This window comes from Puma concolor, chromosome A3 (genome assembly GCF_028749965.1).
Source record: "Puma concolor isolate L17-30 chromosome A3, mPumCon1.1.hap2, whole genome shotgun sequence".
Classification (NCBI taxonomy): Eukaryota; Metazoa; Chordata; class Mammalia; order Carnivora; family Felidae; genus Puma; species Puma concolor.
The window spans coordinates 111,282,842-111,298,768 of NC_141669.1; the positions used below are offsets into that span (position 1 = coordinate 111,282,842).

Genomic DNA, 15,927 nt, shown 5'->3' on the forward strand with positions numbered 1-15,927 from the left:
GGTTCCCCCCAGCAATTTCGATATAGTAATTTATCCTAAGAAATTAAAGATGTCACTGAAGAATGTTCACTTGAAGTATTGTTTATAAAAACTGTAGACAAAGTAAATGTCCAACAATAGGAATTTGGTTAAATAAAACTATTCAGGGGGCACCTGGGTAGCTGTCAGTTGAGCAGCCGGCCCTTAATTTCAGCTTTGGTCATGATCTCACAGTTCATGGGATCGAGCCCCACATCTGGCTCTGTGCTGACAGTGCTTGGGGTACTCTTTCTCCCTCTCTCTCAAAATAAATAAACTTTAAAAAAAAAATTCTTTTTCTCCCTCTCCGCCCCTCTCCCCAGCACACATTCTCTAAAAAAAAAAAATCTCAGCGGCCCATTATACTGTCATTTGAAATGATGTTTTAGAATTGGATTTGATATAGGGGTGCCTGGGTGGCTCAGTCAGTTGACCGTCTAACTTTGGCTTAGGTCATGATCTCATGGTCCTTGAGTTCAAGCCCCATGTTGGGCTCTGTGCTGACAGCTTCGAGCCTGGAGCCTGCTTCAGATTCTGTGTCTGCCTCTCTCCACCCCTCACTCACACTCTGTCTCTTTCTCTCTCTGTTCCTCCCCTTCTCGTGCTCTGTCTGTCTCCCTCTCTCTCAAAAATAAACAAACACTGAAAAAAATTTTTTAAAATTGAATATGATATAGAAAGATGTTCAAAATATATTTAGCAAAAAAGTAAAAGGTATTCCATCTTTGTAAAGTTTGTATGTCTGTGTCTTAGAAACTTTAGGTGATAGTCTTATTGGTCACTTGTTTTCATTTTCCCATTTTTATTGCATTGTCTAATTCATAAAAATACTTTTAAATATTTAAATTGAGCTTTTTTTCCCTCTTGGTCAGTATAGTGCCTTTGAGGTTTTTTTTTTTTTTTTTTTTTTTTTTTTGCTTGTTGATTTATTAAATACATAGTCCTTGATCCCTGCTATTTCTTGGATACTGTGCTTATGCTAAAGTCACAGAAACAGGTAGACCTGGCTCCCGCTCATACTATTTAATGGGCTCTTAGGCCAATAATAGCAGCATACTTTGGTAACTGCTATAATTGCAGTGGAACATAAAGGGTAAGGAAAATCATTCTTCCTGGAATTGCTTCCCAGAGCATGTGTGGTGATCAGAGATTTTCCAGACCAAGGAGGAGGCGGTATGAGCATTCTAGCCACAGGGAAGGAACCTGTCTGAGCCCCAGAATCATCTCCTTTTCAACATTGAGAGAAGTTGTTCAAATGTGGCTCAGCTTACCGGTGGTGCCATGGATATGGACTTTGAGCCACCAGAGAGCAGGATGCCAGCGTAGGGCCAAGAGTTCTGACTAAAGTTCAGCATCTTTTGCCACCAGCCAAGAACGAAGGCGCACTGACACAGTCTCAGCATTTTCTGACCTTTGCTGCGTATCTGACCTTGATATCTATCTGGGCCTGTCTTCTGGATTTGACTTCAAAGAGTCTGAGCAGATAAACTTTCCCTTCTTCCACATCAAATGCAACTGACCATTTCTACCTACATACACAGTATCCATTGGAAAAGTTGGAGAATACTGTGGTGGAAAAAACAGGCTCTGGGTATCTCCTGCCTAGATATATTTCCACTTCTGCTCCTCTTTAGTATTCCATCCTTAGGTAGATCACTTTACTCTGAAGTGTCTCAGTCTCCTCATCTTTATAGTGAGCATAGAGAAATATAAGGATGTTAGGGTGTTTTAAGACTGTGTGTGTGTGTGTGTGTGTGTGTGTGTGTGTGTGCGTGCGCGCACGCATTTATGTGGGCATTTCATGTATAATGCTAGTTATTTTTAATATGAGAATTCATTGCATCTTTCATTTCACTCCTAGCATGGAGCTGAAAGCAGTATTTAATGATTCATTCTATCTTATTCTGTAATTAGTACTAACACACCTGGCTCCCTCGGGGAAATTTTTTGGAACAGAGTGCACCATCTTTTTTCGTGTATTCTCTAAAACACATAGACTATCTTGGACCCTGGATCAGGGGCACTGATTGGACCTGATAGCAGCAGGTCAGGATCCCAAACTCAGGAGGTCTGGTTTACTGGGCCAAGGCACAGAGGTGGTAGGGTAGGACAGTCTGACCCAGATAATTGTAGATTTCTAGTTACAAATAGGCACATATTTGGGGTTGCCTGGGTGGCATAGTCGGTTAAGCATCAGACTCTTGATCTCGGCTCAGGTCATGATCTCTCAGTTCCTAAGTTGGAGCCCCTCATTGGGCTCTGAGCTGATGGCGCAGGGCCTGCTTGGGATTCTGTCTCTCCTTCTTTCGGCCCTTCCCCCACTTGTGGTCGAGCTTGCTCTCTCTCAAAATAAACAAACTTAAAAATATATGCAAATATTTTGTGTGTGTGTGTGTGTGTGTATATATATATATATATGATACGTCTGTAAAAATAGAATGAGAACATTTTCCAAAATGTTTTTCCTTTTAATTTTTTTTAACGTTTATTCCTTTTTGGAGAGAGAGAGAGAGAGAGAGAGAATATGCGAGTGGGGGAGGGGCAAAGAGAGAAGGAGACAGATTTTGAAGCAGGCTCCAGGCTCTGAGCTGTCAGCACAGAGGGCTCGAACTCATGAGCTGTGAGATCATGACCTGAGCCGAAGTCGGACGCTTAACTGACTGAGCACCCAGGTGCCCCATATTTTCCAAAATGTTAACAGTGATTTTTGTTCTAGATTTTCTGAGTTTCTGTAATAAATGTGTATTACTTGTTTGTCTGTTTTTAAAGACTTTTTATTAACACAGACTCAGAAAAGAACATAAAACTAATATGTAATTTAATAAGTCATTATAAAGCAAAGCAACAGAGTCTTGCCACCCCAGAAGCAGTCTGAGTGCTTTTTGTCAAACCCATCACCTCTTTCCTACTCCCCGAAGAATAACACTATCATGAATTCTATGGCAATGACCCCTACTTTTCTTTGCAATTTTATCATCAAAATGTGCTTCCAAATGTGCTTCATGTGTAATGCTAGTTATACTTTGTATACTATGTATACTATATACATAGTTTAACTTTGCCTGTGTGTGTGTTTAGGTTTCTTTTAATCTATAGGTTCTTTTTGTCCCTACCCCCACTTAACTATTTATTAAGGAAATCAGATCATTTGTTTTATAGTTATCCTCATTGGGATTTGTTGATCACATTCCTATCATGTAGTTTAACATTTTCCCTGTCTTCTGTATTTCCATATTATTGGTAATTGAATCTAGAGGTTTAATCAGTGTCAGGAATGATTTTTGGAGGGAAAACTACTTCTGAGAGGGTATTCTTTACAAGAAGTATATATGTGTAATTGAATCTCTTTTAATTTTGTGAACAGTCACTGATGTACGGTCCTTAGGTCTTTCATTGATTAATTAGATCCTTAATTCACCATTGTAAAATGGTAGTATTCCAATTCTATAATTCCTTCTTCATTTATATTCTCTAAAGAGAAATAATTCAGCTTGCTATTTGGTTATGCAGTGGTGGAGTTCATGTGGGAAGAACAGGATAGTTGTTTGAATTCTTGCTTTTATTTATCAATTTTCAAAATAAAGTTGGTTCCCAACCATTCCCAAAAGTAACCAATTAGTTCTTTTTAGTATATCTCATTTTGAACTCATAGATTTAAACCTATTTGATGTGTTTTTATCCAGTGCAGTTACCATCTTTGCTGATGTTCAGCTTGTTTCATCTTTGGGTAGTAGCTCACTTAAAGTTGGTTACAAATTGTTTTGACACAACCCTAATAGTCCTTGATAACTTCCTTGCCATATACTACGATAAGAGATTCCTGGGTTCTCTTATACATTTCCTGTCCCAGGTCTGGAATCGTCATTTCTCTAATAAGTTCTAGTTTGTTTGGGGAGTGGTATTTTAGCACAACAGTGTAGGTGCTGCGAATGCTCATTGGTACTGGTTTGGTCATTGTTTCTATATCTCTTCAGTGGATAAAGGTAGGAAATTCTCTGTGTGTGTCTTTCTCTCCATATGTATATACAAATATTCTCACATGTATACCTGATTTTTTTTATCCCAAATTATATATAAAACATATTCAGAAAGCAGTATCAGCACTGTCACCCATGTGATTACTTAAAATAATTTTAGATACATATACACATATACTTCTGTATTTATTTATAAATAAAATATAGATCATCTGGGCAACAAGCAGCGGAGCCATTAGTAAGAATGTTGTTTACACTAAGAATTCCCAGCAGGGGTCCATTGTGCTCTATGCCTAGGGCCAGTAGACTCAATACCTGGCTAACACGGAGCCCATAGGTCTGAGTACTTGCTTATCCCCTTCTGGGAGAGAAGAATGGAGGAGAGCATAAATCCAGCTAGTAAGTTTTAATGCAGCAAACAGAATGCCTGCTGTGAGCAAGGCACTAGGCCAGCGCCCAACATACAGACACTTAAACTGTGAGATGGGCAGTGAAGATAACTTATCTCAGTACAAATTATCAGCAACTTCAGAATAAGACAAGGATACTATTTGAGTGTCTTAAGCAACTCATAGATGATTTTTTTTTTTTTTTTTTTTTTTTTTTTTTTTTTTGGTTAACTGATGATGTTTTAAAGGAAAGCCAGTAGCACAAAGCAATGTGTGGTGACTGGGAACCAGAATGAGTTCAGAGAGGAGGCTGAAAAGTAGCCGGGGTGGGGAAGGAAAGAGGTTGCACAAAGAGGAGAGTCAACTGGGAAGGGCACACAGTTTCACAATCCTCCCACTGCCACTGGGGGAGGGTGTAAGGGAGGAGAGGGCTCTGGGCTTCCCATGGCACCACCCAACTTCTAACTAAGGTCATCTAACTTGTCCTTAAAGCTCCACTGATGTGACCCTTTTGGCACAGGATGTACCATCTTTAAGATACATCATAAATAGGTCCCTCTTTCCAACAAAGATTGCTAAAGGCATTGCTAAGGCATTGGAGTGGCCATTACTGCCCCCCTTTTTTTTAAACAATTTTATTATGCTATAATTTATATACCATAAAATTTGCCTATTTAAATGTACAATTCAGTAGTTTTTAGTGAAATTTACAGAGTTGTACAACCATCACCATAATCGAATTTTAGAATATTTTCATCAACGCAGAAAATTCCCTTGTGTTCACTTGCAGTCAGTCTCTGTTCCTCATTCAAATCACTGATCTACTTTCTGTCTCTATAGATTGGCCTTTTCTATATATTTCATATAAATGGAGAATACACCAGGTGGTCATTTATATCTGGCCTCTTTCACTTGACATAATGTTTTTGAGGTTCATCTATGTTGTAACATGTATCTGTAGTTTGCTGTTAACTTTTTTAAATATTTATTGAGAGAGAGGGCGAGTGGGGGAGGTGCAGAGAGAATGGAGACAGAGGATCTGAAGCAGGCTCTGTGCTGACAGCTCAACCCTGATGTGGGACTTGAACTCACAAACCATGAGATCATGACTTGGGTTGAAGTCTCATGCTTAACCAGCTGAGCCACAACAGGCTCCCCTGCTGTTAACTTTTGAAACATTTAAACAGTCTGGTATTTTGAGATCTGATTCATGATTCTAAAGTACTTGAGATCTGATTCATGTTTCTAAAGTACTTCTTAATATAACCAAATGCATTATCCTTTTCATTTTCTTCATAGGATTTGGTGGCTTTTGAACATCAGTGGACTAGCTTCTTTGCTAATTTTGATACAGAAATTCCTTTCCTGCTGGAACTTTCTGAATCTCAAGCGGGTGAGGTATGTAAGGGAAGGGTCAAAGAGAAAGAAAAACCTGATTAACTTATTGTTTCTATTTTTGTTTTGTTAATTTTTTCAGAATACAACACTACCGATCCTAATATGTTTATTCTTTCCTTATGCTTTGTTGTATGCTGTATAGAAGTCTTTAACCCCCATGCCAACCTACCAACATCTATAAGGAAGTTGGGTGTTTGGTACCAGCTCCTATATAAGATGGATAGTCATTTTTCAGTGTCATGATACCTCTGTCAGCAAGGAATTCTATTGGGCAGTAGTTGATAAGCCTAGACATAATTTTCCACATGTGAGTAGCACACCTTTGTCAGTTAAGTCTCTAGGTAAATTTTTTTTTCCACGCAAACAATGGTGAAGTTACTAGTTTCAGGGTAAGATTCACTCCAGGAGTAAACAGTGGTATCTAAATCAAGAACCGAGGCATAGGCCAGTGCCCAAAACTAGTCAGTAAGAAGGATCAGAAGACAAATCTTGAGCTTGCACTTGAGCCTACTTTGGTTTTGCATGCCAGTCCTCAGCTCCCCTGTGCTACACTGACTCCTGATCTTTGGAGCTGGTGTTGACCTTTGTTGTCATGCATCTCACTTTTACATATGTTATAAACGCCACCAACACATTGCTATTATTTTTGTTTAAGCAGTCAGTTCTCTTTTTAATCTCGTTTTAATCCTTTCTAAAAAGATTTAAGTAATAAAAAAAAATCTTACATATTTGCCCATGTAGTTACTGTTTTTGATGCTCTTCATTCCTTTGTGACGATCCAGATTTCCATTTGGTATGATTTCCTTCTCCCTGAAGTGTCCATTAATATGTTTCATAGTGAAAACCTTCTGATGATGAATTCTTCCAACTTGTATAGGTCTGAAAAAATATCTGTATTTCACCTTCATTTTTGGGAGACATTTTGCCACGTATAGAATTCTTGGTTGACTGTTTTTTCCTTTTTGTACCTGGAAGATACTGTTCCACTGTCTTCTCACTTGCATTGTTTCTGATGCTCTGTTCTTTCGTCTTTATCTTTGTTCCTCTCTGTATAACTGTTTTTTTCCCCCTCTAGCAGCTTTTAAGATTTTCTCTTTTTTTTTACTGGTTTTGAGTTGATTCTGATGTGTCTCACTATAATTTTCTTTATGTTTCTTGCGCTTGGCTCTTGTTGAGCTTCTTGGATCTGTGGATTCATAGTTTTCATCTAGTTTGGGAAGTTTTTGGCCATTATTTGTTCAGATATTTTTTCTGTCCATCTTTTTTTTCAGAGACTCTAGTTACCTCTATATTAGGCCACATGAAGTAGTCCCACATTTCACCAGTGCCCTTTTTAGTTTTCTGGATTATTTTTTCTCTCATTACTGTGGTTCCTAGAGTAAAAGATACTCAAAAAGGTATATTCTGTGACATGTCACTCCTTGTTTCCTATCACCTCCTTCTCATTCACTCCCTCACTCCACCATTTTCCACCTACTCTACTACCAGTAGATAACAAATCTCTTCATTTCTGATTTGTCTTTTTTTTTTCTTTTGCACATATGAGCAGATACATGTGTATTTTCTTATGTCCTCTTGTTTTTTCATTGAAGGGCAACATACATGTAGTCATTTTCACTTTTTCACTTAACAAGAAAATATCCTGCAACTTTCTCCAAGTCAGTTCATTGAGATCTTCTCATTCTTTGTTATGATTCATAGTATACTACTGTGTGGATTTGTAATTTATTCAGCCGTTCTCTTATGTGTGCTTATTTAGGTTGTTTTCAATATTCTGCCATTGCAAACAGTGCCATAGTAAATAACTTTGTGCTTATGTATTTTCATATTGTTGGAGGTTTGTATACCTAGTAATGCGATTGCTGGGTCACAAGGTAAGTGCACATCTAGTTGTGTTAGCTATTGCCAAATTTCTCTTCAGAAGGGTTGACCAATTTGCATTCCCACCAGCTGTATATGAGAGTGCCTGTTACACCACAGCCTCACCAACAGGATGTATTGTCACACTTTTTAATTTCTCACCATCTCGTAGATAAGAAATGGTATGTCAGTATTATTTTAATTTGTATTTTTCTAATAATGAGTAAGCTTGAACTTTTTTTCATGTTTGAAGGCCACTTTATATTTTATTTTCATATGTTTTTTTCCCGTTTTAGTATTAGTACAGTATTATTAACGGAACTAGAGGAAATAGTGATCGAATGATCCTCATAGGTTATTAGGATTACTTGAGATAATACATTTAAGTGTCTATCACAGTAGAGGTAAACCTCAGTAAAATATAGCTATTATTTTAATATAGAGAGAGTTTTTACAGATCAGTAAGATCTGTAAACACCAAAACTCCAATTGATGAACATCCAGAGGATGTAAACAGTTAATTACCAAAGGGAAATCCAGATAGCCATTGAACATATTTGAATATATACTCTATTTCATTAGAAATCAAAGGAATGTATAATACAGCTGCAGTGAGGTACCATTTTTCATTTATCGAGTTGGAAAATATATTTTTAAATGGACATTTAATCGACAGTGCTTATGAGTTTACCCTGAGATAGGCACACTCATGTATGGTAAGTGGAAGTGTATATTGATAAAACTTTTTTGAAAAACAATTTGGCAATATAGTTTTGCCTTTTTACCGTATAATTTCATTTCCATATCTGCTTTAAGAAAATAATCAAAGCTGCAAATAAAACTTATGAAAAGTTGCTTATTGTAGTATTATGATATAAGAAACATAGGTTTCTAAGAATAGAGGGCTATTTAATAAACTTTGGTACAGCCATATGCTATGGATGTACCATAGAAAAAAGATAGGAAGAAAATTTACCAGAAAGTTAACAGTTCTTAGATTGTTATATTTTAAAATAAGCATATATTACTTACATAATCAGAGCAAGAGGTAAACAATAGATGTTTTTTAAGAGGATTAAAATTGCATTTTGAAATTTTGACCCTTTTGACATAGTATCAATTTTTGGTTAGTGTTTAGCCTAGCACTTTACATACCAATGCTGAGAAATACTTCTGTGCTTTCCTGGGAAACTTCTTTCTGTGTATTTCTAAGTTCTGTGGATTCTCTCTTAATGCTGATTTTAAATTAGTATGTTAGAATTAATGTATATTCCCTTATTAGTAATGTAGAAAAACAGGGGTGCCTGGGTGGCTAGTGGGTTCAGTGTCTGACCAGCTCAGGTGATGATCTCATGGTTCGTGGGTTCAAGCCCATGTTGGGCTCTCTGCTGTCGGCACAGAGTCTGCTTTGGATCCTCTGTCCTCCTCTCTCTGCCCCAGCGTGTGCTTGCTCACTTTCTCTTTCTCAAAAATAAACATTAAAAAGAAGAAATGTAGAAAAACAAATTTTTAATAGAAGGGAAAATTCCTACATTATTAGTATCTTGGACCATAGATAATGGTTGGTCCAATTTTGTTTCAATAATTAAATCATAAAATTTGACAAGAATTTTTCTTTACCTTTCTTTTTCTCTTGCAGCCATTTGTCTATTTCTGTTGCTGTTTGTTAGTTACTTGTCCCCCAAATTCATGTTGCGTTCTACCACATATGTCCTTCCATGTTCTTACAATAATCTATAAACACATCTCTCTCTCTCTCTCTCTCTCTCTCATTCTCTCTTTCCAATACACACATACACACTCTATACCTACGCACATATATATATGAGAGATTTGTGATTGTTTTATAAAATTGTGATATAATACAGTGTTGGCTTCTTTTTTAGCCATTCAGAAGTTACTTCAGTCATGGAATGATCTCCAGCCATATAACTGAAAACAGGTAGGTTTCTTGGGGAAGAAAGGTGAATGATGTTAGAGAAATGGGGTTTAACAAGGCAAGTGGATGTGAGGGAGCATCTAAGTCCAGAAGGTAGTCAGGAAAATATAGACTGACTTTTGTCATCATAGGTTAAGAAATGCATACTCTGAAAAATCGTCCATTTCACTGCTTTTGTGTATATGTGTGTATATGTATGTATGTGTGTGTGTGTGTATGTATATATATATATATATATATTAATATAGATTTATAGCAAACTAGTTTTTAAAACATTGTAGCTTGCTGAAATCTTAAGAAAGGAATTTTATATTCCATCCCTACCCCAGGAAAGCTAGGAAGTAGGATGTCCATGGGCTGGGCAGGGATCCTCATTTGTGGAGAGTAAAAGGGCTCTGGCAATAAAGGTCCAGCCCCAGGAAGACAAGAGAGTATCAGGGTTGCTGCATTTTGTTTTCTTGTGGTTTTTCCTTTAGCACCTCTCTTTGTCATGGTAATCCGGAGGGCCCAGCCTGGGATGGGATCAAAGTAGATCAAAGTAGAATTTTCCTCTCTTTTATTTCCTAATTCCAATCCAATGTGAAATGAGACAGATTACACTGGTTGAGGAGTCACTTAACTTGAATTAAGCTTCAGAAGAAAAATCAGTTATGTTTACTTTTAAGAGCCCCTGTTTGCCTGAAGCTTAAGGAGGTATTTTTAAGAATAATACAAAGAAATGTAAACACTTTTCCACGTGACACACACTAAGGGCAATTTAAGGAAAGGATCAGGGATAAAGGAAACTGTCTTAATCTGTTTTAGCTACCATGACAAAAATTCCATAAACTGGGTGGTTTATAAACAAAAAAACATTTATTTCCCACAGTTTGGAGGCTAGGAAGTCCAAGATCATGGCACTGTGAGATCCAGTGTCTGATGAAGGCCTGCTTCCTCATTTCACTGTAAATGCACATGGCAGAAAGGGCAAGGGATCTCTCAGACCTCTTTTATAAGAGCCTTTTTTATAATACCATTCATGTGGGATCTGCCCTTATGGCTTAATCACCTCCCAAAGGCTATACCTCCTAATACCATCGCTTTGGGGGTTAGGATTTTAACCTATGAATTTTGTGGGGATACATTCAATACATAGCAGAAACTATTTTTTAAAAATGCCCTTGGGGCGCCTGGGTGGCTCAGTCAGTTAAGTGTCCCACAGTTCGGCTTAGGTAATGATCTCATGGTTCGTGAGTTCGAGCCCCAGGTCAGGCTCTGTGCTGACAGCTCAGAGCCTGGAGCCTGCTTCGGATTCTGTGTCTCCCTCTCTCTCTCTGCCCCTCCCCCACCTCAAAAATAAATAAACATTAAAAAAAATAATAAAAGAAAATAAAAATACCCTTTAGTCACTGACTGTTGTTGAGAACGTATGACATATTAAACAAGAGAAACATGGTTAAAAAGTAAACCAGCCATGGGGATGCCCAGCTGGCTCAGTTGGTAGAGCATGGTCATGATTTTGAGCCCCAAGTTGGGCATAGAGATTACATTTTTAAAAAATTAAAATTCAAAAATAAACTAGTCATGGTCTTTGCCCTCATGGAGTGAGTATATAGTGTGGTGGAGAAATAAGACCTTAATCAAGCAACCTCACAAAAAAATAAAATTACAAACTCTGGTGCCATGAAGGAAAAAAGAACTTGGTACTGTGAAGACCATAGCTGGGAGCATGGACTCCTCTGGGAGGAAATCTGAATGATGAGCAAAGATAATTAAGGGAGGGGCTCCTGGGTTGGCTGTCAGTGGAGCGTGTGACTCTTCATCTTGGGGTTGTGGATTCAAGCCCCACATGAGGTGTAGAGATTACTTTAAAGTAAAATCTTTAAAAAAAAAAAAAAAAAGGGAGAAAAGCACCCTGAGATGAGAACATAAGAAACATAAAAGAGGATGAGTTTGGTGGGACATAGAAGTTGGAGGAGAGTGGCCTTTCGTGGAGCCAAAGAAGCTGAATGTAGATCATCCTTCACCATGTGAAAGATTTCAGTCCTCCTGAAAATAACATAAAGGCATTACAGTCTTTGCATGTATAAAAGGTTGTGCTCTCTGCATTGTGGAGAAGAGACTGTAGGAGAGCGAGAGTGGAAGCAGGGTAGCTGTGCGGAAGCATTCTAGTTGTCTAGGGAGGAAATGATGGCAGCATGGACGAGGCTTGTAACCGTGTGGATTGAGGGAAATGGACAACTAGTGAGTTGATTGATTGGATTTAGAGGGTTAGGGGCAGAAGAAGTTAAGGAGGCCTAAGGGGGCCTCTCAGGTCTGGCTCAGTCCTTGGGTGGATACTGATTCCAGGGGAACAAGTATAGTGGGGTAGATCATGAAAGAGGAGAGGAGAGGCAGATAGCTGAAAGTAAAACCCTAGGAATATTCTGAGGCAGATAGAAGAGGAGAATGGCTGATGAAGGAGACTGAGAAGCAACAGCTTTTGCAGGGAAAGGGTGTCCGGTGCTTCTGAGAGACCAAGGAGGGGCAGGCTGAAGGCTGCCTAGTGGATTGGCTATTTGCTACGTGAAAGTCATTTGGTGACTTTTGCAAGAGTAATTTGAGTGAAATGACTGAGGGGGTCAGTTGAAGTGGGCTGAGAAAAAAGAAAGTAACAGCAACAACAACCAACAAAAAAAACACAAAAAGACAAGTCTAACCAAGAGAGGAGACGGAAGAAGGGGACACATGCAAGTCAGATGGATGTGGTAGTGAGGACATTCGTAGCCCTACTCTCCTCTTCCCATCCTAAAAGCTACTCCAAATAGTTAATGCCTCTGTTGTCTGCCTACAGTCTATCACAACTGCTATCATCCTTTAAAATTTCTGTTTCCACTAAAATGCTATTGTGTGAAACTGGATTCTTGCTCCATCTCTGCACCATGGACGGCAGACTTACAGAACTTTCTCCTTAAGAAGTAGGACAAGCTGAAAATATAAACCTGGCTTGGATTTAGTTATGTCCCTAAATGATCTCTATGGGTCAGTAGGAGGAGTCAGAGACATCTGGCATCCATTCCCACCCAGTAGGGAGTGTTAGGGGGGCTGTATTGACCACTTTGCTCAGACCGCAGGACACCACTCTGAAAACCCCAAGAACCCACTCACTGGGAAATTGTCCTGGCCAGGAATCTCTTTTCTAATCACATTTCTGGTTTGCCACTCTAGCCCTAATAGGCAGCCATTCGTTCTCTTTGGTAATCACTCCACACGAGAAAACCTGAACGCTGGCAACTTTAACTTCCCTTCTGAAGGGCACCTGGTACGCAGCACTGGTCCCAGTGGGAGCTTTGCCAAACACATGGTGAGTGGCTTGACTACCTGGTGTTTAATTGGTTTTATTATTAAATAGGAAAGAGGGGAAGTTAAGGGTAACCTTTCTGGTTAGTGTATTGATTTAACCTTGAACTTGAAGTTGTTTTGGAGTGAAGTGACTGCAAACTGACTGTATTTATAGAAGTACTAGGTATAATTTGAAAACATCATAGTTAATTTTTAAATATTTGAAGGAAAAAGGTTAAAAAAATACTTCCACAAACCAAACTCTTTAAGTTGTCATAGTAGTATTGTCAGTAGAATAAGAATTTTAAATTAACTTGGAAATAGAGTCATCCAAGCCTAAGTTTGTTTTGTCTTAACTGTTACATTTCAGGACATAAACCTTGAGGGTCACTGTTCTTGTATTGAGGGTGCCAGGGAGAAGACTTTTGCATTTGGTGGTAAATTGTCTACTATGTTCTTTTAAAGGAAACATTAGACTGAAATGTGAGACTCTAGTGATTGTAAAAGTCCATGGAATTTTGATTATTTTCAGAATGTTCCTGACAATCAGGAAAGCTGGGGAGGTAGGTACTATTGTTTAGTTTTGACTGGAGAACATGAGACCTAGTCTCTCTGGACTGAAACCTCAAATCTGCCTCCAAGCCAGTCAGGAACATAGGGCTGCTCGAATAGATATGCTGTCAGGATCTTACTGCCCTGTAATGGGAGGGCTCAGGCCTCATTTCAACCTCCCCCCACCCAGAGTACCCTTGGAATATACAGAAAATGCCAAATGGCATAGGCTTCTTTGTGTAATCTTATTTGTTGACTCTACATGTTAAATTAAAACTTAAGGAGACTAGCTGATTTCTGCCTCTGGGAAGATGGAGTAGACCTACTTCTTCCTATTCCTTCTGCTAAGTACAACTAAAAACCCTGGACACTATATATAAAAGAAACATAGGAAGGTAGAAGAAGTAGGCTGGCTGAGGACCTTAGGACCAAAGGGACAAAATGGCAGTGAGTTTTCTGGGCTTCCTTTTTGCCTATATATCCCAGACTGGATATTGGAAAGCTGACAACCCAGAAATGCCAATAGGCGCAGACCTAGAAAGGCCTAAGTAAAGCCTCTTTTCTCTGGTGGAAGGACTAGGAAGGGGACAGCCTAACAAGGCAGAAAACTTTCAGGGTGCCTGGGTGGCTCAGTCAGTTAAGCGTCTTACTTCTGCTCAGGTCATGATCTCGTGGTTTGTGGATTTGAGCCCCGTGTCAAGCTCTGTGCTGACAGCTTGGAGCCTGGAGCCTGCTTCAGATTCTGTGTCTCCCTCTCTCTGCCCCTCCCCTGCTCATGCTCGCACGCACGCTCTCTCTCTTTCTCTCTCAAAAAATAATAAACATTCAAAAAATTAAAAAAAAATTTTAGATAACAGCTATTCTATTCCTGCCAAACCCCTCAGAAAATATTTCCATCTACCCCTGCCAACAAGAGCTGAGTGAAGAGCCTAGATATCCACCCTTGCCAGGCTGTAACAGGGCACCATTACCTTACCCCCACCCCTGTCAGTATTAGAGAAGGCCCAGTAGGGGGCCATGACTTTCATCCCCACTGGGCACCAGTGTACCCTCCCTCCCCCTGCAGTATCAGTGGAGACAGGGGAGTCTTGGATGTACACCACTATCCAGCAGTGACGAGGTGTTCTTCCTTGGGGTGGTATCATTGGAGGCCAGTGGAGAGTCAGGACTTCCACCACCACTCAGCTATAACAAGGCCATCACTTACCCATAGTGTCTGTGACTCTCCCAAGCCAGGGTGGTGTCACTAGAGGCATACTGGGGAACCTAAACTCCTATTCTGCCCAGCAGTATCAAGGAGCATGCATGCATACACACACACACACACACACACACACTGGGTGTCAGTAGAGTCTGTGTGGAGAACCTGGACTTAACGCTCCTACCAGGCGGTAACAAAGCAATGTGCTCCCCTATTCACCCACAGAAGCAGTGTCAAAGAAGGGCTACTAAAGTGCAAGATTTCAGTAAGATCCAGGGCAGACTTCCACTTTCGGTGCTAACACATAAAGAGCTTAGAAATCATCTCTCCCATCCTTACAAGAAAAAAGCTAAAAAACCTAAAACCAACAGCTTTTCTTGGGCTCATCAAAGAACTGAAGTCTCAAGGCAAATACACTCCAAGATCTAGAGGGGTGAGTCGAGAGAGTCACAGCCAATGTCTGCTCACCTGGAGCAGAAGCCACATATAAATAACAATTTTGATGAACTCCTGGAGGCTGCATATGGACTAGAGTGAGAGAGGAAGACTCCTGCAGAATGTAGGGAGGGCCACACACACCTGTGGGTTTAATTCTTTCTGTACACCTACAACTGCTCTTCAAAACAATCTATTAAGTTTTTTTTAATTTTCCAAGTTCTTTGTAGAACTTTGTATAATAATTGGGGATCTTTATTTTATAAACTCAGAAACTTAATGAGGTCAAGGAACTTATATGAGATTTGGTCCTGGGATGGAGGTGGGGGGTCTGAGATTATGACCTTTCATCTTCATCTCTTTTTCAGTGTAACATACTTACCCTTTCCACTTCTGTGCCATTTATGAATAATTTACAGATTAATCAGTGACAGGTAAAACATGCAAATCCAGATTATCTGAGTAGTTGTACATTATATATGTAAATTCTCTTGTACTGATTTCTTTTAATGTATCAGTAAATTAGATGTGAAATTTACTTATACAAATTTATGATATAATCTCAGGAAGCTGGTTTGAAACACATGGCATCTTTAATTTTTTTTTTTTTCAACGTTTATTTATTTTGGGGACAGAGAGAGACAGAGCATGAACGGGGGAGGGGCAGAGAGAGAGGGAGACACAGAATCAGAAACAGGCTCCAGGCTCTGAGCACATGGCATCTTTAAAAAAAAAAAACTTGAGTTAGGAGAAATTTGGAGTCTAGGGAACATGTTTTATTGAGGAAATATGTCCATTAACCAACAATTAGAAATATGTACATGCATTTTTATTTAGGATCATGGCAATATTGATCAT

At 39.1% G+C, this 15,927-nt stretch overlaps 1 protein-coding gene across 4 annotated transcripts in view; it reads left to right on the plus strand.

Moving 5' to 3' along the window:
* Window positions 1-15,927, plus strand: part of DNAAF9 (dynein axonemal assembly factor 9) — a 130,917-nt gene that overhangs the window by 38,560 nt on the left and 76,430 nt on the right. For all 4 annotated transcript variants that reach the window (XM_086701797.1, XM_086701798.1, XM_086701799.1 and 1 more), the window contains 3 exons: window positions 5,684-5,782; window positions 9,529-9,584; window positions 12,768-12,903. In XM_086701797.1, the coding sequence (XP_086557923.1) occupies window positions 5,684-5,782; window positions 9,529-9,584; window positions 12,768-12,903 (291 nt within the window). The remainder of the gene's footprint in view (window positions 1-5,683; window positions 5,783-9,528; window positions 9,585-12,767; window positions 12,904-15,927) is intronic.